The following is a 22903-nucleotide window of genomic DNA, read 5'->3' on the forward strand; positions in this document are numbered from 1 at the left end:
GCAGTTCCATAACCTTATTGCTTCAGCGCAGAGGGAAGGGTATCTTGCTCCTTCTTGCCGACTGATATATAACATGCAGACCACATTGCCTATCATAACTTCGATACACCTGTGTCTGATGAGAGGCAGAAAACAAACGCAGGCATTTCTGACCGCTCTGAGCTCCAACAGGTTGATGGGGGGGTGGATTCTTAGGGTGACCATCTGCACTGTAACATTAGAGCACTGAGGTGTGCCCTCCTCCATCCTAACAGAGATGCAACTGGGGTTATGGTTACCATTGGCGTTGGTTGAAGGAAGGGAATCCGTACCCCTACATTGTGATGAACATTCCACCAGTCTAGGGAGTACCTGACTTGTTGAGAAACTGACACCTGTTTGTCTAGGCTGTATCTGTTTGGTAAGTAAACTGGTCTGAGCCACCACTGGAAACAGCAAAGGCACAATCTTGCATGTTCTGTCACAAAAGTGCAAGCTACCATGTGACCTAGAAGTTGAAGACTGTTTCTAACAGAAGTCTGGGGTTTCCTTTGAATATGTCTGACAAGGTTTGATAGTGTTGTGGATCTGTCCAAGGGAAGGAAGGCCCTGATGCCAAGGAATACAGGGATACCCCTATAAATTGTATGTTCTGAACAGGAGTCAGTGTGGATTGTCCCACTTTCAATTGAAAACCCAAGTCCAAGAACAAAAAGTGCTTTCTGTTTGGCAGACAACATTTCTTGGTATGACTGAACCTTGAGCAACCAATCGTCAAGGTATGGGAATATTGTAATTGCCTGATGACACAGGTAGGCAGCCACCACTGACAGAACCTTTGACAACAATCTTGGAACCGATCAGGGCTCTGGAGAACTGCTGCCAATAAGCTGCCCAGGAATCCTAATATGGCCATGGAAGACCATAAGGGGGAGGTGGGTGGTATCCAGGGTTGCTCTCATCAGGAGTCATGAGGTCCCCGGACATCATCTGTCTCTTTGAGAAAGGGGGTTTATATATGGATATGTAGGAGAGACCTAAACAGAGATCCATGATACTGAAGAGAGGTCTCCATCATCATTATCTTCCTCCTCTAATGGGGGAGCTCTGACCAAAAAGGGAAGTGACTGTACTGGGGATATATAAGGGTCTGGAGATTGAGAGGTTCTCGGTACCTAGAGATGCTTGGTACTTGCCAGCAGTGGAGACTCTGGTTCAGCAGTCACTGATAAGTCCTTTGGATACCTATTATCTTGCAGTACTGAGTGGAGCTGCGGCACTAAGTGCTGTTGCAGCGCCGACAGACTGGAATGCTTGTCCCTGCAGAATGGTGATGATGGTTTTGAGTGATTCACAGGCAGCGCTGATGTAGATGGAGGCTTAGTTTTACATGATATTGAAAAGCTTGACATAGGTACCAGGAGAGGGGTTAGGTCTGATGGTACCTATATTCTTCTGTGTTTTCTCTGATCATCTCCACTAGACGGTACTGGAGCCTTCTCAGAGCCAGGTTTACTCTTCAAGCTGCTGGATTTTCCTGACTCACTGGTACTGGAGGAGCCCTTCACTTTTATGGTACCAAGCCTTGAGGATGAAGTCTTTGAGGCTACTGGCCTGGTCTAAGAGCGAGGGTTTTTGAGATGGATCTCTTCAGAGGGGAATTAGAGCTTCTCTTTTTAGCATCTTTAGAGGAGGTCTCTGAGGCTTTCCCCTTTGCAGGAGAGTGTTGCATCAAAGTCAAAGGGGCACTAGAGGGACTGATGTATGGGGTGCGGGGGTTCTCCTGACTTGGCTCCGAAGTGGGGAGAAGGGAGCACTCCTTCATTAACAGTCACAGCTTGAGTTCCCGGTTCTTCTGTGCCCTGGATTTGAGGGCTAACCGGAAGTTACACTTCTGTGGACCATGCAACTCTCCCGGCCGTGAACCCACTTAGACTGTCCATCTCTGATCAGGATAGCTTCTCTCCGTGTGAGGCAACATTTGAACCCCGGTGAACCAGGCAGGCCCCTCAAAGAAAGGATTTTCCCAGAAGCAATAAAATAATCTTTCAATAACCAGTAACTAACTACTGTACTACTACTACAAATTAACTAAACTAAATAAACTCAGTAGAATGAACTCAGCAAGAACCCGAGGCAGGCACAATGTAGACATGCTAAGCTCCATCTCAGGCTGAGGCAGTTGCCTGTGCAGCCTCATATAGCCTCAGTGCAGAGCACGAGGATATCAGCAGTGCATGTACTGGCCAAATGGACATTGCTGATGAAAATCTTTGATCAAAGACATGTGGAATGTAAGTGCACCTGAAGTGAAGCACCCACAGAACACTACTCAAAGAACTGCAATTTCTCTTGCCTACTGTAAGTACAGATTATTACAGACCAGCCAGAAGACATGCCTGTTAAAAATCAAAATAACTTTATAATATACTCTATAAAAACGAATGATATTTCTGCTACTTATAAAATATTGACAGGAATTCATGTTTCTCAGCCTTCCAGTTATTTGTGAAAGTCTACTGCATCCACAGATAACTGCTCTTGGATTGATGCATATTATGGTGAGCAGGTCCAGGAGTGAGGCATTTTAAGACGAAAGTTAATGAAGGGAAAAATACTATTTTACCGTTTGTTTTAAAATAAACATTTTGACTTACCTATCCAGTTTACTTGCTAGCGATTTTCTAATTTTTAACTCTTCCAAATAAAGTTCTTTGTATCTTTCCAGTTCTGTCTGCGTAGACTGTTTTTGAAAGACACTGTCTTCTTGTGTGTTTTTTATTCTAGCCAGTTCAGATTCTAGATCTCTAATTCTGTGCTCCAACTGGTTTCTCAGTGAAGTATTATTAGTAGTTCTTATTTGTTCTAATGTCTCTTGGGAGGCTGCCTGCGTCTAAAGCAAATAATACAACTTTAATAAATTGGAAGAAAGAGGATTTTTTTCCCAACAGTTACTCATATTCAATATAAGTACACTCTTATTCTGATAGGGAACTACTCTTCCTTCGTGCCATCAACGATACAAGGAGACATTTGAAGTCACTACGCAATAGAAAGATTTCAACTTAGAAAGAAACTGTCCCTTATTAAGGGTCTATTACATTAAAGTTAGCACTACACAACTTTCAGTCTTATTGGACAATAGTCTAATTGAAACTGATCCCCTTGCTGGAGCCAGAATCCCATGTGATCTATACACACGTAAATAATACTTCCAGCATTGAAATAATAAATGTGGAGTCAAAAAGAGGAGGTTATTTTGTAACTTTTGTTCTCTCAACATACTGTGTTCAGAACCACACTGTAGCAGTTAACATGCCTGGTCACTGACCATGGAACCATCAGTAATAACTTGAGGGGGTGAGGGGAAGGGAAGGGGTGGCGTAGGTGAGGTGGTAGACACACATCTTTTGAGCCCAAATAGTCTACTGGCCGAGGATATAAATAATCCATCCCCTTAGTCTTCCCTCAGTTCATCTTTATCTACAGAAGCTCATGAACTGAATTCCAAAGAAGAGGGGAGGAGGGAAAATCAGTGTAGCTCTGCAAAAGAAATACAAAGAACAAAAGCTACTTTGGTCAGTGTGATAGGATACAATCCCTCTAAGAGTAAGCAAGTTGAGCATCCCCTCCAGGGTAAAAAATGAGTCATGAGGGAAAATCAGTCTGGGGCAGTCTTTGGGATAGAATGACCTGCAGGTGCTACTGTAAGGGATTGTACTCAATTTTACTTTTCTTTATATTTTTTTTCTTCCTTCTACTGTATCTCTAGTTCCCTAACTACCAAACTGGAAACATATGGAAATACTATACATTTAGCTTTGATGAAGAAAACAAAGCACCTAAAATATAAATTTCAACATGGAAATGAATATGGAATATAAAGCTTAAAGTACCAATTTACAGCATACAGTAAGTAGCAAATAAATTAACCTGCAAAAATAGATTGACTTCTTCTAGTTTTTGTCTTATTTCTTGTCTAGCTCGTTCTTCAATCTCTCTTTTATACTGTTCTAGTTGACTGTGGTCCATCATATTAGTCTCTACTTGATGTTTGAGAGTAGCTACTTCTCCTTCCAGCTGCCATTTGCTCTTCTCCAGCTTTTCATGATTCTTATGCAGTATCTTCATAGAAGACAACTGTTCTCGTAGATCACGATTTGTAGATTCTAACTGCGTAGATTTTTTTGACTCCATATCCAGCTTTTTGGAAAGTTCATCTATCTGTACACATTGAAAAAGTTTAAACTCAGTTATCAAACAGGGAGTTCAAAATTTCTCTAAATTCAATGAAAGTCAGTGAAAAAAATCACAATAATTTTACAAGTTCATAATTTTGCATTTAAAATTATAAATCATTCTAAACTTACTAAAAGCAGATCTTTTAAATTATTTTTCATAGAACATCTTAAGTTCTCTTCTTTATCAGCCTATATACAGTAGTTTCCAGAAATACTTTAAAAAATAAAATCATTTAGGCCCCAAACCTACAAGCATTTTACCCATGTATTTGGCTTTAAATGCGTAAGTAGTCCCAATGAAGTCACGGGACTATTCATATGCTCTAAAGTAAACAGGAGCATAAGAGAGGGGGCCTTGTTATGTATCAAAAATGCTATGCAACCCTTTAAAACTTGCAAAATTGGATTGTAGGAAACCTTTTATGTTAGCAGAGAAATAAAATATATTTGTGGTAAATCAAAAGGTAGTTTGCTTATAAGAATTTAAAAGACAATGTGAGATCTTGCAGTAGGATCTGAAACCTGAATAAAACTCACTGGAAAAAAAACTGTTAATCTTTTCTGTCATTACTGCATATTTTATGGTTTCCTTGTCCTTTTTAACATAAAAAAGGAAAATAGGAAAATAAATAAAATAAATACTGTGTAAAAATATGTAGACAGTATCAAACAGACCTTCTTATTCCAACTGTACTGATATGTATAAACATAACTGCAAGGAAGGGAATATATACAAATCCTCTTCCTTGATGTTCAAATATAATTTTTACATTTTAACTGCAACAAAGTCATACAAATACTATTAATTTTATTTATAAAAATGCTCTGATGTGAAGGCACTCAAAGCACTAAACACATAATTAAAAAAGTTACTTAATTTCTAAAATATAGTGCACTAGCAACAAAGTTACACTCATAAAATGATGGGAACAGACTGCAGTAAGTTAGGCCCTACCTAGGAACAGTGGAAATGTTTCTAAATATAAGTCTGATAAGGATAATAAAAGCTACTTCTAGGACACATTTTCAGGTTTTTAACAATAGGGCAGGATGGGCTGAGACAGCTGACAAGGGGAAAAAAGTTCCACTCCCTACAGACCTACCTCATTGCCTGCTTACCTAAAATATGATGGTGGAATCCCTAAAAGGCAGGTGACATCAGAGCCTTAACATATAATAAGACTCAAGAAGATGGTCTGGAACAAAACCAAGTATATTCAATGGCAAAAACCTACGTTAATGCAGATTTAAGGTTGCTTGGGGTGTGTGGTCCCCATGCAGAACGTTGAGTTGAGCAAATCTCAAAACTTCTGAAAACCAGGAAATGCAGTTAAGGTTGTCCATGCAACCTTAACTCTGCTTTCTTTCAGCAATGCCCCAATACACCCTGTTAACACACATACCTTTACTCTGCCACTCCCCAGGTGCTGAAATGTAAAACTCTTCACCTCCTTTTACAAGACATTCACTCTCACCCACAGAATTCCATCCAATACTATGGGTGGGGAGGAAGGTTGCCCACATCACCTCTGCTCTGTTCCCCTGGAGATGGCAGCAACCAATGGGAACTATTTGCATGCAGACAGTGTTAGGCATATCTACACTAAATGGTGGAAGGCATAGGGCATTTTTTACAAAGACCATTGTCAGTGGTGAGGGGCAATATGAGAGGATTCTAATGCTTTAATTATGTTTAAGTGAAAGTGATGGCTGAGATGATATTGTGTTGTGACAGATTTCTGTTACCAATCTGCCTGAGGCATCAGGTGATCAGGCTGAGGCCACAGGATTGTTTGGGGAGGAGATTACAGAACACACCAAGTAACTGAGTTTTTAAAGCTTTATTGATAAACTAATAAAATAACAGCAGAGAGTGCTGGGGGGTGGGTGGGTTCCCCACATCACTTGGAGAAAGGAAGAAAGCATTAGTGCCCCAAGCCCTAACCCACTTTCATACTCACACCCGCACTACCCGAGGCTGGCCAAGCCTGGGTGTAACATAAGAAGAAGAGGGGGAGGGGTGGATGGCAGTTCTTGTCCCGTGCACGGGTTGTCCAGGGTCCACTGTTGATCTCCGATTTGCCTCAGCTCCCGGGCAGGTTTTTAAGTCCTGGGGTCTCTTGGGGGCGTCTCCTTCAGAGACCTTTGTTCCCCATGCTCTGTGTACCAGTCTAAACCGGCCTTCCATGGTTTCTTCAGCTTTCCCAAAACACACCGGTTTCAGGCCCGTGAGACAGTTATGTTTTTTCCTTGTTGGCCTTTGCTGTCTTGGTCTTTTTTGCAGCCCCTGCATTTCGTTCAACAACTCTTCTTTCTTACGGCTGGGGAGTGGGGGGTGGACTTCCCCCCCCTTCTGTCTTGGCAGGTAGCAGAGTGAGTGTGGGTTGTGGCCTTGGGCTGGTGTCAGCTCCTTATTTTCGGGTTTAGCTGGAACATCAAGTTAACCCGTTTCCCACCCCCCCGCCTTCTGTCTTTTCACCGCTTGTAAAGAAACCTTTTGTTGCGCATTTATACCTTTAACCCTTCCCAACATTCTTTCCAATACATACAAAAATATTCGCAACATATGAGGCTGGTATTACACAGGGGACCCCCGGGGGGGAGGGGGCAAGGGGGCAGCCATCTTGTGACAGTGTGAGTAAGTGCAAGGGAGTTGTAAAAGGCTGTGAAATAGGCTATGTCTACACTATGGATCTTACAGCTGTACTGGTGCAGCTGCGCTGCTGTAAGGTCTCCTGTGTAGCGGCTCTTTGCTGATGGGAGAGAGCTCTCCCACCGGCATAATTAAACCACCCCCAACGAGCCGTAGTACCTGTCAGCAGAAGAGAGACATACCACAGTCCACACTGGCGCTTTTGTCGGTGAAACTTATGTTGGCCTGGGTTGTGTTTTTTTTCACACCCCTGACTGACAAAAGGGCTAGTGAGGACAAAACCATAGTTCTTATATTGCACAGTGGTATTCTTTATGGGGAGTTGGCTAAGCGTGTGAGCATATGCCAGGATCCGGGACCTCCTCAATCTTATAGTGCCAAGGGCCAGAGTGAGTATATGCATATTGAAGCATTGCTCAAAGAGTGTAGAGGGACGGTGGCGTGGGCAACCTTTTCTTTTCTCCTTTTTGTTTTTCAGTAGTGTTCGATGAAAATCATGTGGGTGAGAGTGAAGGGGTTGTAAAAAAAGCGAACAGCTTGTACATTTCAGCAACTACTGGGTTGGAAGAGTAAAGGTATGTGTGTTTATAGGACATATTGGGCATTGCTGAATGAGGGAACAGAAATATTGCATTGGCTTAACTGTGCATTTCCTGGTTTTCAGAAGTTTGAGTTTTGCTCAACTCAACATTCTGCAAGGGGACAACATATCACCAAGCAAAGCTTAACTCCTTTAACAGTTTTTTGCCAATTGATTTCCCAGGTTTTTTAATAGGAAAAGATACATTGTTGATAGGAGTTAATAGTCATGTAGACAGTTGTTCATATCCCGTCCTGCAGTTTGCATACTCAGTCAAATCAGCAATCCCTATACTGTGGTGTACTCCATACTGTGTCACAAACTTCCCAACCTTGTGGATGAGGAATCACCCAGAATCGACATATTGGCACCCTGGCAGAACACATATTGCTCTTCCCTTAGCAGTCAAGTCACCTGTGCTGTCAGTTCTGTACTTCTCCACTATGTGTTTTAGGAAACACCACATTAATCTACTCCAAGATCAGGAAATAGCCCTTTGCCCTAACCTCCCCAGAGGCTAGTAAAATGAAAAAAAATCTGTAAACAACCAATGCAAGGCTCGCCTACGGTGGCGTAGCCAGGTGGAAAAAACAGGGGGAGCGGAGATAAAAAAAGGCGCCAACCCCTGGTACTGACCCGGCAGTGCTCCAGGTCTTCAGCAGCACTTCAACGTCGGGTCTTTCACTCACTCCAGTCTTCGGCACTGGAGGACCCCCCCACCCCCTAGCCACTGCAATGCCGCCGAAGACCGGAGCGAGTGAAGGACCTGACGCCGAAGTGCTGCTGAAGACCCGGAGCACCGCCGGGTCAATACCAGGGGGTGGCACCTTTTTTTAATCTCCGCTCCCCCTGACCCGCCACTGAAGACCCAGAGCGCCGCCAGGTGAGTAAAAATTTTAAAGGCGCCAAGTAATTAAAAAGGCGCCACTTCTGCTCGGTGGAGGAGCAGCTGCTGCCCCGCTCCCCCACTAGCTACGCTACTGCCCACCCCTTCTGCAACTGCAACCCCTCTCCTTGTCTGTCCTTCTTGCCAACCCACAAGTCCTCTGTCATCAGCTCCTCCCAACCCAAAATAAACATTTTGCTTAAATCAGCTACTGACTATTCTGCTGTTGTCATAAATATAAAGCGAAGGGGTTAAGAAGCTCTGATACAGTACTATAAAATCCTCTTACTTGTAAGGGGTTAAGAAACTCCAGTAACCTGGCTGGCACCTGACCAAAAGAACCAATAAGGGGACAAGATACTTTCAAATCTGAGGCGGGGGAAAAGGCTTTGTCTGTCTGTCTGTGTGTTGCCTCTGCTGGGGACAGATCAAGAAGGCAAGCAATCCAACTCCTATAGAGTTAGTATGTAATCTAGCTAGAAAATGTGTTAGATTTTCTTTTGTTTTTGGCTTGTGAAATTTGCTGTGCTAGAGGAAATGTGTATTCCTGTTTTTTTTTCTTCTTTCTGTAACTTAAGGTTTTGCCTCGAGGAATTCTCTGTGTTTTGAATCTGACTGCTTGTGAGATTATCTTCCATTCTAATCTTACAGAGTTGTTCTTTTATCTTTGTTTTGTTATTCTAAGAAAGTTATGTTTTTTAAGAATCTGATCGGGTTTTTAGGATCCTAAAAACCCAAGGCTGGTCTGTGCTCATCTTGTTTATTCTCAAGCCTCCCCAGGAAAGGGGGTGTAAGGCTTGGGAGGATATTGGTCCTTTCCCTAATTCTTTGTTAAATCACTTGGTGGTGGCAGCGTACCCTCCAAGCACAAAGAGTTTGTGCCTTGGGGAAGTTTTAGCCGAAGCTGGTAGAAATAAGCTTAGGGGGTCTTTCATGCGGGTCCCCACATCTGTACCCTAGAGTTCAGAGTGGGGAGGGAACCTTGACAGCTGTGTTCACAATAAACCTCCCCATAAAATACGAGCACACGATATTATAACAGACAACTTGCAGCAAGCAGCGTGAGTTATTAGATCTTTATTGCACAGGTGTACAAAGATTAGAACTAGAAACATCAGTGGAGGGCTGTTCACTGGTGTAATGATATTGGCACATTCCCTCAAACTACCCAGGTAAGCATAAAGTGCTTGCATTGAAACCCTTTCACGGTTTCTTCTTTACTGGGGCCTGTACATTGTAATCCTTCCAGACTGCACAAGTACGCAATTGAAGAAAAACAAACACTTTCTTAAATTCCCCAAAGATCTAGTGGATGCCGTCCATTACCGTGGGTAATAACGATCAATTAAGAACATTTTGAGCTGCATCCCAGCAACAGTTTTATCTCTGGCTCTGCGCAAAAAAGCCTACCTAGTAACTTTTTGAAAAACTGCTATCTTTTTCAGAACTTATATCTCTGGAACTACTGTCTCAAATGATCCCGAATGTGGTCACTAGCCCTACAACGTATTCCTGCAAAGCAATGCGAATTTCAAGAAAATCAGTGCAAGCATGCAAATTTTAGAGCACTGTGAAGCGCAGTTCATTAAGCAGGAAGGATAGAGGGACGATGGAGGGAAAAGGCTTCTCTACGCATCCTCCTTCAGCACAGGAGTCTCTGAAAGGTCTGAAGTGACCCTCTCATTTCAATGTGTTCTTTTGAGCAGAATGAGAACATCTGATGACTACAACCTGAAACAATACTCTGAGATGTGTGAACTAGTCCATTTATCTTAGTGGGTGTTCCCATCCTTCTCCTGCGTGCCTTTTAGAGCCTGTGAGATGCATCAGGATCTCATGAGGCTCTTTGGGTGGGGAGCTGAGAATGGTTATTTCTTTACAATCTTTAACCAGAATAAAAACAACAAAAATCCCACTCAAAATGTAGCCACCACATTTATAGCAATTCTGAGAGGAATATATGAAGAATGAATTATGTGAGTTTCAAATATTAGAACCTACCTTTGTCCTTAATCTACTAACTTCATTGTCCATTTCAGAATATCTGTTCTTCAGTTCTCCCTGGAAACTAAACTGGGACACACTCTCTCCATTCTCATATTCCTTTAGTTTCTTCTTAGCTGTTTTTAGAAGTTTCTTCATTCTGCATAGTAAGTACAGTAGAAAGACAAACAGACTTGTTTATGTATTTTTAGAAACCATAGCCAAGACCCTCAAACCCATTTTAAGTATATTTGATAGACAAATCTGAGGAATCATCCTGTCAGTCTCAGAAATCATTTTTAGGGCAAACTTCTGGCTGCCCCATGAGGATGTAGGTGTAGGTCCTTTTTTCTCCTTCCCTGCCTGAAGAGTTGCATGGCAGCCTGGCTTAACATACCTGCTCACTGCACTTTGCAACAGGTGCTCAATTACAAAAGTGAACAACATTAAAAGTTCGGCATTATACAAGCAATTTGTGAGGTCAGTTGTGCAATCATTTTTCAGTTAAAGTTTAATTTTGTAAACAGAACAAAGTCACGTTTTAGTTTACTTGATATTTTCTTGAAAGTGCTGAGAAAACTGTACCCATTACATTCTTTTTGTAATTCACTGTTTCTCTTCATTTCTTGATCCAGCCGGGCTTCCACTGATCGTTTTAACTCTACTAGCTTCTTCACTTTTTTCCTTTCACTCTCGAACTTTCAAAATGAAAAAAAACAAACAAACATATACACATTACTACATATAGTATTAATGGAAGTTTTCACTTGCTATATATGATACATACAGGAAGCAGACCTTCACATTCTTTACAGAGAAGCTGGAATACATCTTTGTTTTAAAATTTTGATCTTTTAACATAAAACTCTATTAAACATACATTCATGGCCAATTAAGAAGCAGATACAACTGATGCTAAGTCTTGTTAACCTTATTAATTCACTGTTCATTACTATTAAATATTATTTATTTCAGTGTTGCTCACATCGTGATAGGTGCTGTCCATGTACATATTAAGACACATTTTTGCATCGCCAATTATCTCATATTAAAACTCTGGGGTTTTCATTAGCTGCTATTCTTCCAGATGTAGAAAGTATATTTCATCTCATCTCAAATTTAGATTTTGTCTTGCATCCCTTCAGTATGGGCTGAAATGAATAGGCTACTTTCTTCTCTGTTCTCACTTAGGACATGGGATCAAATTGTCACAGTGGAATTTTGGCACCTCCTGCAGTAGCAAGAGATCAAGACTATCAGCCCCAAATCTTGATTATAGAGTGGGCTTTCCAGAGTAGGGAAGATCTTCACAGAAATCCGTATTTCAGGAAATACATGGGGAAAAGTTGCCAATTTATGTTTAACTTCACCACATCAGAGACTAATGGATTTCATCTAACAGTAACCCAGTAGACTCAGAGAAGGCACTATCATGTGACAGAAATACGTATTTTCTGGGATTACCACACTGAAATCTTCAAAATGTAGCACAAGGAGTCCCTTCCATCAAAATGGTGATGCCTAGTGGACGAGTGTGGACTGAGCACTATGTTGCTTTCTGGAAGATCTCTAGCACCAAAGTAGACTCCTGTTTGGATCAAGAAGCTACTATGAGTCTCACTAACCATCCTTTGCCCCTCCAAGGGGCAAAAGACTTAAGCAAATAAGGTTTCTCAATGTAAGTTTACAGTCACTTAGCTAGAGTGGAACAAGAAATTGGCTGCCCTCTCCAGGAATTTACCCCATACTTGTGGGCTCAGTTTAGCATTTGTTACGTTAATCTCACTCATGGTTGAGATTTTCAGGGTCCTGCTGGGATACAACTATTGGGGGAGGTCATGATCATGTAGATGGTGCCTTAGGTAACATGGGTCAATCCCATGGAGGCTTTTGAAGATGAGGGCTGAAATTTTAAATTTGTCCCCAGTAGTTACAATGAGTTAGTGAGAGGGGAGCATTATGGTGATGTACTCTTGGAGGCCTGTGGCTCTGTAAGCAGGCTGCTATGTTCTGAACTAATCAATGTTGTGCTTTTTTTTTTTAAATAGTTTCATTCCTAGTTAAGTATATTCCAGTAATCAAGCCTGGAGAGCATAAATGCTTAGTCTGAATGTAACAGGTTTTGGCCAGCAGTAGGTGAGAAAAGGATTTTTTTTTGGTAAAAAAATAAAAATAAAAATAGTTGTGGCTAATGAGGTATCCAGCTCAATGAGGAGACCAGATGAACATGTACACCATTTCCACGATCTGAGGGCAGACACCCTCAAAGAAGCGTGATGTTACGGAGATGGCAAGTTCTTAACAGTTTCTGTCCCTCTCTGACATCAGCCCCATCTCTGTCCTTCTGGATTCAGTTTCAGTCAGCTGCTACTCTTCATCCAGCCAGGCTCTTGGAGAGCTGGAAAACTGTGCTGCTTGAGTCTGATGTGGTACTTGTGACTTTCCTGATGGATGGAGGAAGGGAAAGCTTGACTTGAGGGAACTACAGGTCACTTTTGTTTTCTTGGCATTAGTGTGATTAGCCTTAATTGTCTCCCTAATATGATTTCCATCATGAGGCAGCAGGCCCTTAAGCGTCTGTTGTACCTACTTCCGAAGGCCAGACACTTGCCGCAGCAATCCATAAACTGTAGGCATCTGGTTCCAGAGGCAGTTGCTCTTACTGTGGTATCTGCAATATCAAGCAACTTTCCAACTACCTTGATAACATTTCTGAATTCTTTCTGTTGTTCAAGGAAAGAATATATGATGTGGCAAGACTTGCTCCACATTTTGTACTCATAGTAGCCCATGTGAGACAGGCAGTTTCCTATGCAAGTGGCAAACTCAGCAAATTATGTTTCTGAAGGAAATCAGCATCTGGAATTATGGCAAGGCAATAGAAAGAATGGATACCTGTGTTGTAACTGTTGTTCTTCCAGATGTGGTTGCACATATGTATTCCACTGAGGTATTCGCTTGCCCAACAAGCTGGACCCAGAGTTTTCTGCAGCAGTAGCCACCAGGGCAGTGCATGTGTCCTGTATCTCCCCATAACCCTTCCAGAAGCTACGTAAGTGCAGTGCCACCTCAACACCCCCTCAGCTCCTTTACAATTGAATATGGGGGGTGTTAGGATATCGATATTCAGGCCTGTCTGTAAAGGCCTATACTTTAAGAATTTAATTGTATTCTTATCACTTGGTTAGTTATAGAGGTATAAAAGAAAGAATCAAAATCACTGTCTGCCTGTGTAGGGTCCTTCTCTTACTGTGACAGTCTGAGGCCCTGTGCTTAGGCAAAGATCTTTGGCTAAGCAACAGAGGCAGCCATAAGCTGAGAAGCGACCGGTCACCTCCTCACATTCCAAACTAGTCACATTGAAATAAGGTGCTATTGGGCTGTTAGGAATACAATCCTGTCCTGATAATGCCTATCACCTCCAGAGAAAGGGAAGTGCCTAGAAGATGTAAAAGGAAACTTAGTTTGATAGCATCCTGTCTGGTAAGAACTCACTTATCAATAGCTGGGATGTGAAATCCTCACTTCTGTATTGTTTTGTCATTATAGTTCCCACTTTGCTATTGTTTGTCTGTATAATCTCTGTCTGGTTCTGTGATTGTTTCTGTCTGCTGTATAATTAATTTTGCTGGGTGCAAACTAATTAAGGTGGTGGGATATAATTGGTTACATAATCATGTTACAGTATGTTACGATTGGTTAGTTAAATTTCAGTAGAATGATTAGTTAAGGTATAGCTAAGCAGAACTCAAGTTTTACTATATAGTCTGCAGTCAATCAGGAAGTAAGGGGGAAATGGGAACAGGGAATAGGGATGGGGAAATTGGAATCATGTTTTGCTAACTTGGGGAATGGGAACAGGGACACAGGTAAGGCTCTGTGGTGTCAGAGCTGGGAAGGGGGACACTCAGGAAGGAAACTGGAATCATGCTTGCTGGAAGTTCACCCCAATAAACATCAAATTGTTTGCACCTTTGGACTTCGGGTATTGTTGCTCTCTGTTCATGTGAGAAGGACCAGGGCAGTAAGTGGGTGAAGGAATAAGCCCCCTAACAGGGGGGTCAGGACTCCAATGCAGATGTGATAGAAGGCGGGTCCTGGCATACATGTGTGCAACCATATCTCTAAAGGACAACCCTTAGAACACAGGTATGTAACTTTTTTCTTTTTTGCGTGGTTGCACACACATATTTCACTCAGATGACTTGTAAACAGTACTCTTAGGAGGTGAGACTTGGAGTCTACTTAAATAATGACTGCAATGTTGGTTTCCTAAAGTTGCAGCAGCTCTTGAAGCAGTTGTGATGGCATAATTATGAGTGAAGATACGCTTCCACGGAGGACCAAGTAGCAGCCCTACAGATATCCAATATAGAAGTGTTTCTCAGAAAAGTTACCGAGGTAGCTTGAACTCTTGCTGAATGGGCCAATAGTCCCTGTGGAGGAGGTGTATTTGCTAAACTGTACGTCATTATGATACAGGAAGTAACCCATCTAGAAAGTGTCCACGCTGAAACAGGTTGGCCTCTCACTCTGTCAGAATACAAAACAAAGAGCCAAGCCAAGGGGACAACCTGAAACATCAGAGCCATTAAACACAGAATCATAGAACTGGAAGGGACCTCGAGAGGCCATCTAGTCCAGTCTCCTGCACTCGTGGCAAGACTAATTATCTAGACCATTCCTGACAGGTGTTTGTCTAACCTGTTCTTAAAAATCTCCAGTGATCTTCACAACCTCCCTAGGCAATTTATTCCAGTGCTTAACCACAGTGACAGTTAGGAAGTTTTTCCTAATGTCCAACCTAAACCTCCCTTGCTGCAATTTAAGGCCATTGCTTCTTGCCCTATCCTCAGAGGTTAAGAAAAACAATTTTTCTTCCTCCTCCTTATAACAATCTTTTACATACTTGAAAACTGTTATGTCCCCGCGCTGTCTTCTCTTTTCCAGATTAAACAAACCAAATTTTTTCAATCTTCCCTCATAGGTCATGTTTTCTAGACCTTTAATCATTTTTGTTGCTCTTCTCTGGACTCTCTCCAATTTGTCCACATCCTTCCTGAAGTGTGGCGCCCAGAACTGGACACAATACTCCAGTTGTGGCCTAATCAGAGTGGATTATTAATGAGCTCCTGGAGAGACTCCACTTAGCTCGGATCCTTACAAAATTAGACCTGCGTGGAGTGAAAAACAGCCATTTTGAATATTTGGCTATGCTGTTTGGCCTCTGTAATGCTCCCGCTACTTTCTAGCATTTTATGAATGAAGTATTTAGGGATATTCCAGATCAGTTCATGGTCACCTATTTAGCTGACATTCTCATTTTCTCTGAAAATCAAGAGCTCTGTATCTGTATCATTCTAGACTGGCTTAGTCAGAACCACCTCTGTGCCAAGTCAGAAAAATGTGAATGTGACAAGAGTTTCTGGGTTATGTCATATCCCTCGCAGGACTCACCATGGACTCCTGCAACGTAACGGTGATTACAGCCATGTCCTTCTTTGAATGGTTCCAGTATATCTTATGAGTTTGTTTTTGGGGAAGACCTAGAGAGGAAGACCAACCCCACTTTCTCCCAGGAGAAAGTCCAAGTCCAGGGGTCTGTCAAAAACCACTATAGCCTTGGTAGTGAACTGTGTACAGGTGGCAGGGTATTCAAATAAGGGCCCTGGGGAGAGAAGAGTCTCACTGCCTGTTCCATTAAGTGTTGCTTGAGGCACAGATCTCTGGAAAACTGTGTTCTCTTGAAAAAATGGCTGATACTGCACCTTTCTTTAACGTATCCCTCACAAAAACACAAAAGCCAACACATGTAGAGGGCACTATTTGAGACAGACACCCCCGAAAGGCAGTGCTTTAAGCTCAGTGAGTGCTGCATGCCATCGATGCCTAACACTGAAAGCCAAGTACTACACACTTTAAAAACAAAAATAAAATCATAAAGGAAGCCTAACTACAGGATACTAACTGCTAAGTAACTATTTACAAAAAAGGCAGAGATCTGCTCACTGACTATGCAGAGAAAAAAACATGTGGTTAACTACAAAAGGCGCTCTGACTCAGGCCACGAGCAGTGAGAAGGAACTGATTATGGGTGTGATGGCATCCCCACTCTCCCAACATAGCTTCTGGAGGGGCTATGAGTTGGCGTAGGGCACATGCACCACCTCAACAGGTACTGCTGCAGAAAACAGTCTGGCTCCTATGCACCAGGCACACACACACACACACACAGGGCCAGATTAGGCACCCCTAGGCATAGCATTTTCAGTGCCCCCCTGCCTACAACGGACCTATGTGTAAGAGTCCTCGGTGGTTTGAGCATTGGCCTGCTAAACCCACGGTTGTGAGTTCAATCCTTGAGGGGCCATTTAGGGATCTGGGGCAAAAAAAAAAAAAAATATTGGGGATTGTGCCTGCTTTGAGCAGGGGGCTGGACTAGATGATCTCCTGAGGTCCCTTCCAACTCTGATATTCTATGATTCTATGATTCCCAATTTGTGGGCCCACAGAAAAATGGGTGCCCAAGCCTTGGCAGGAGCTGCTGGGTGAAGCCCCGAGCCTGGTGTCCTGAGCCCAGGCAGCAGTGGGGTGCGGGGGTGGAAGCTCCGAACCCAGGCGCCTAGAGCCCCAGCAAGAGTGGGAGGCAGAAGCCTGAAGCCCAGGCGCCGTGGTTGGAGCTGTGGAGCAGAACCCCCAAGCCTGGGTGCATAAGTCCTGGCTGTAGCCGTGGGGGCTGTAGCCTTGAACCCCAGCTGCAGCCACCGGGTGGAAGCCCTGAGCCTGGGCGCCCTGGCTGAAGCAATGGAGGGCTGAAGCCCTGAGTCTGGTTACCCAAAACCCCATGGCAGGAGCAGGAGGGAGGGTGGAAGTCTCCGCCCAGGCAGAAGCTAATCTTACTACCTGGCTACTGCAGCACATTGCCTGACAACTCTGAAAAGAGACTCCTGAGGGCTTCCATAAAAATACACAACGTTCCCATATAAAACACATTTGGAGGGAATTTGGCTATAAACCAACATTTCAGTGGTCTCATTTACAGATGAGCTATAGGTAAATATGTGGAAGAGGACATAAGCCTCATTAATCTCAAGAAGAATCCCACTGAGACAGAGGCTGTTCTAAAATCAGTGAAACAGATTGGTGAATGTCCTTGAATCTCTTTCCTGAAAGAAAGATTTTGGCCAGAACCAAGTCCAGGATGACTCTATGAAGGATAATCTTAGGTAGGAACAAAAATGGAATTGTCCCAATTTAGATGGACAGCTAAGGATGTGGCACGATGTGCGTGTCATGTTGAAGAAACATTTTAATGCTTATTGAGAACAATAAAACCGCTGTAACAATTTTTATTGCTTCACAGGCAACTGGCAAGACAAAGGCGTCTGGAACGGGGTAAGTCAGAAAATACAGGAACCCCAGTTGATAAAGGTGCTACCTTCTGAGTTTTGGCCAGGATCAAGGCTGATGTTATTCGAAGGTTTAGTGACTTTTGGAAAATGAAATTTTTTTATGGTAATTTTTAATAAATTTACCTGCACAGAAAGTACTAATAATGGAAAACTTGTTTTTATTTATTTTAAACTAAGAAGTATAGCTGAGACAGCCATCAAGATTTTCTGGGAGCTCCTCCAGTCTTCCTGCATACAGTGAAACTGAAAGCTGATGATATATAAGGGATTGCTGTGGTTTCTCTCCAGAAATGGTGCACAAAACACACTAGTGAAGTCAATGGTTGTAGAACTACAGAGCTATGTGACTTTCTTGGCAAACACAAAGAGCATACACCCAAGAAAGTGGATCTATTATATGTTGTAGCTTTAGAGAATCTGACAGTTACTGGCTATCATATCATCATATAATATACCACATCACCCCTCAAGAGACACAAAATCTTCCAGATTTTTAAGAGGCTCTCCGCCTTCTGTTATAAACCTGCCAGCTGACTTTCCAGAATTCGTATGTCACCGTAAGCTTGAATTTCACAGGATACTAAGGGTGACATAAAATGAAAATGTAACTATTTAAAATACAGATACAGCCTAAAACTGACAAATTATTTGGGTTTTTTTTTTTTTACTTACTTGTTCCAACATCTCAGCCTTTTCCCTATCAAGTTGAGATAGACGAACTCCAAGTTTGGATCTGGACTTCAACTCCTCCTCCCACAGATTATGTGTATCTTTTGCAGTCATTGACAGCATGGTTTGCTTTTGGACCTACAGAGTAAGCATTTGCACAGAACAAAAATGTAACAAAGAAATGTCAAGATTATTGTCAGGCTGGAAGTTATAGAAATTTTAGTCACATATGAAGGCCCTAATTATCAGTACAGTAACTCCTCACTTATCTTGTAGTTATGTTCCTGAAAAATGATACTTTAAGCGAAACGATGTTAAGTGAATCCAATTTTCCCATAAGAATGAATGTAAACGCGGGGGTTAGGTTCCAGGGAAATATTTTTCCCCAGAAAAAAGACTATATATACACACGCACACGCACACACACACACATATATACACACACACACACACATATACACACACAGTATAAGTTTTAAACAAACAATTTAATACCGTACACAGCAATGATGATTGTGAAGCTTGGTTGAGGTAGTGGAGTCAGAGGGTGAGATATTTCCCAGGGAATGCCTTACTGCTAAATGATGAACTAGAACTCGGCTGAGCCCTCAAGTGTTAACATGTTGTTAATGTAGCCTCACATGCTACAAGGCAGCAGGAATGGAGGGAGGAGACACAGCATGGCAGACAGAGACACACACCGTGTGTGTGTGCGTGTATGTATGAGAGAGAGAGAGACCATGTGTGTGAGAGAGACGCACATTACCCCTTTAAGTACGCTGACCCCACTCTAAGTACATTGCCTTTTTAAGTAGATCAGCAAGCTGAGACAGCAGCTGCTGCCAGCAAGCTCCCTCCATCCTGAGCCCTGTTGTGCCCCCCCCTGCTCTGCTGAGATGGGGAAAAGGAGTGGGGTGCAGGAGTGGGAGGAAGGGGCCACCCTGACATCAGCACACCTCTTTCCCCCTCCCAGAACAGCAGCTCCAAGGCAGAGAGCAGGAGCAGCACACGGCAGTAGGGGGAGGGACACCTGAACTGCCTGGCAATTGATAGACTGCTGGGTGGTTGCTGCACAGGGAACTTAGGGGAGCTGATAGGGGATCTGCTGGTCCACCCTGGTTCCAAGCCCCCACCAGCTAGCTCCAACAGGCTGCTCTTTCTGCAAGCAGTGGACAAAGCAGGTGGCTGCCAAACAACATTATAAGGGAGCATTGCGCAACTTTAAACGACCATGTTCTCTAATTCGTCAGCTACGTAACAATGTTAACCGGGATGACATTAAGTGAGGAGTTACTGTACTGGTCTTTTTATCTGCTAATTTCTCTTTTAAGAAGCCCATCCAACAATTTATAACAAGAGCGCAGTCTTGTTACTTATGACTGGGAGACAGTAACAAATAAATTAGAGGAACAAACCAATACGGCCCACTCCAACTCAACTCTCCAGAATGAAGTATAAAGTTAACTCAAGAAACAAAACTAAGAGCAACACTGGGAGAACTGGTGGACAGAAATTGCATGCTGTATTATATATCTCCAGAAAAATCAGCAGGTGAAATTTCTCTATGTCTAATAGAAGGCAGGCATTAGATGATTAGAAGCAAAAATATATAAACATTCACTCCAACCACTCTCAGAAATTTTAATATTATGTACAGATTTCCTGTCAGCCCTACACCAACCTACAAGACTTCTGCTAAAAGGCTGCATCAAAAGAAGTCAAACTTAGACAGCCTGGTAAAACTGTTGATGCTCGATCATGATGTAAACTTGCAAATTTCTTGCATGGGTCCCTTACACTTACTTACGAAGTTCTTGTAGACTGACTGAATGGTAATAATGCCTCTGCTTTTTGGCAAGGAGAAACTCCTTATATTGTAGGCTTCCCCAACAATTCCTGATCCACTTAGAAATAGAAAAAAGACAGACAGTTACCTTTTCCGTAACTGGTGTTCTTTGAGATGTGTTGCTCATGTCCATTCCATATTAGGTGTGTGTGCTCGCCACATGCACCAGTGCCAGAAGTTTTTCCCTCAGTGGTATCCACAGGGGACCAGCTCTGGTGCCCCCTCGAGTGGCGTGCAAATGCTGCGGTACAACGGGCGCCACCAGCTCCCCCCACCTCCCTTCCTCCTTGCCGGAAACTCCGACAGTGGGGAAGGAGGGCGGGTTATGGAATGGACATGAGCAACACATCTCAAATACCACCAGTTATGGAAAAGGTAACTGTCTTTTCTTCTTTGAGTGCTTGCTCATGTCCATTCCATATTAGGTGACTCCCAAGCAATGCCAATGGAAGCAGGCAGGAGTTCACAGACGTGTAGATTGCAACACACCTCTGCCAAACCCAACATCGTCTCTGACTTGCTGAGCGATGGTGCAGTGCGCCGTGAATGTGTGAACTGAAGACCACGTCGCAGCTCTGCAAAAGTACTGGATGGGAACATGTGCCAGGAAGGCCGCCGAAGACACCTGAACTCTGGTTGAGTGGGCCCTCGCAATCAGCAGTGGTGGTGGGACCTGTGCCAGCTCATAACAGGTCTGGATGCAGGAGGTGATCCAGTTGGAAATCCTCTGCGATGACACCGGAAGGCCCTTCATGCAGTCCGCTGTCATGACAAAGAGCTGGGTCAACCTGCAAAAAGGCTTGGTACGCTCCAGGTAAAACGCCAGGGCATGTCTGACGTCCAGGGCATGCAACCTCCTTTCCTCCCTAGTGGTGTGTGGTTTCAGACAAAACACTGGGAGGAAGAAGTCCTGGTTAGCATGGAAGGAAGACACCACCTTCAGCAGAAAGGCAGGATGGGGTCGCAGTTGAACTTTGTTCTTGTAGAACACCGTATACAATGGCTCCAATGTCAGGGCTTTAAGCTCTGACACTCATCTCATGTTATCGCCACAGGGAATGCGACCTTCAATGACAGGTGGGAGATGGAGCAGGAGCCCACAGGCTCCAAGGACTGGCCCGTGAGCCTAGAAAGAACCAAGTTAAGGTCCCACTGTGGGACAGGTGCCTGGGCCAGTGGGAAGAGTCTCTCAAGGCCTCTCAGGAATCGGACCAACATGTCATGTGAAAACAATGTCTGACCTTGGATTGGTGGGTGAAAAGCGGAGATAGCTGCAAGGTGTACTCTGATGGAAGAGAGGGCCAGCCCCTGGTACTTAAGATGGAGCAGATAATCTAAGATAGACTTAAAGAGGAGCGCATTGGAGAGATGGTATGCTCCAACGCCCAGTGGGAGAACCTCGTCCATTTAGCCAGGTAGGCTGCTCTAGTGTAGTGGTTCTTAACCTTTACTGCAGCCTGTGCCCCTTTGGTTCTCAAAATATGTTCTTACACCCCTTATCAAAAATCAAAATATGTTCTCGCACCCCTTATCCAAAATCGTTGAAGTAGGTCAGTTTTTTAAACCTAGATATATTTTTTGTTTGTATATTACAGTAATCGTTAAAAAATGTATAATGTTAATAAATACATAGGTTTGATTAAAGCATTTTGAGGGTACTTATGTGCCTGTGCTTAATTTGTCTTTTTGATGATTTACCTTCTAAAAAAATCTGGCCTGTCTCGCACCCCCAGAAAGGGCATCTCACACCCCCAGGTGGTGCATACACCCCCGGTTAAGAACCACTGCTCTAGTGAAAGTCTTCCTGCTTTCCAAAAGCATTTTCTGGACCTCGTTAGAGCAAGCCCGCTCCTCCAAGTTCAACCACGCAGAATCCACACCGTGAGGTGAAGGGGGGCGAGGTTGGGGTGTAGGAGATGCCTGTGATCCTGTGAGAGCAGATCTGGTCGGGATGGGGCCAGAGAGCGGCCACCGCCAGGTCCATCAGCGTACCAAACCAATGTTGGCGTGGCCACACACTGCAACCATGATGACATCCCTCTGAACTTGGGACCTGGAGCAGCCTTTGATGAGCCAGTCATCGAGGTATAGGTAAATCTGGATACTTCGACGTCTGAGGTAAGTGGCTACTACCGACATGCACTTGGTGAACACCCTCAGTGCTGTCACAAGGTTGAATGGGAGGACCGCGAACTGATAGTGGTGGGGTCCCACAGTGAAACGTAGGAAGTGTCTGTGACCTTGAAATATCATTATGTGGAAATATGCGTCCTTCAAATCAAGGGCGGCATACCAGTCTCCTGGATCCAGGGAGGGGATGATGGAGGCCAGGGAGACCATGCGGAACTTCAGCTTCTTTAAGTATTTGTTGAGGTCTTGCAGGTCCAGGATGGCCTGTAGACCACTCTTGGCCTTCGGGATTAAAAAGTACCGGGAATAGAACCCCTTGTTCCTGTACTCACGAGGAACCTTTTCCACCACACCCAGCTGCAGCAACCCTTCTACCTCCTGTGTGAGAAGACTCTTGTGAGGGGGTCCCTGAAGAGGGAAGGGGGATGGGAGAAAGAAAGAAACTGGAGGGTGTAACCCTGTGACACAGTATTGAGGACCCAGCGGTCTGAAGTTATAGTGGTCCATGCAGGGAGGAAAAAAGA

The 22903-nt window shown here is 43.5% G+C and overlaps 1 protein-coding gene across 1 annotated transcript in view; it reads right to left on the reverse strand.

Annotated features, from left to right (window-relative positions):
* The window catches only part of ANKRD26 (ankyrin repeat domain 26), a 195138-nt gene that overhangs the window by 38106 nt on the left and 134129 nt on the right, over positions 1-22903 (reverse strand). Inside the window, exons 33-37 of the mRNA XM_077834346.1 lie at positions 18407-18541; positions 10908-11020; positions 10341-10482; positions 3913-4203; positions 2637-2872 (exon numbers count right to left, since the gene is read on the reverse strand). Coding sequence (XP_077690472.1) covers positions 2637-2872; positions 3913-4203; positions 10341-10482; positions 10908-11020; positions 18407-18541 — 917 coding nt within the window. The remainder of the gene's footprint in view (positions 1-2636; positions 2873-3912; positions 4204-10340; positions 10483-10907; positions 11021-18406; positions 18542-22903) is intronic.

Source organism: Eretmochelys imbricata, chromosome 1 (genome assembly GCF_965152235.1).
Source record: "Eretmochelys imbricata isolate rEreImb1 chromosome 1, rEreImb1.hap1, whole genome shotgun sequence".
NCBI lineage: Eukaryota > Metazoa > Chordata > Testudines > Cheloniidae > Eretmochelys > Eretmochelys imbricata.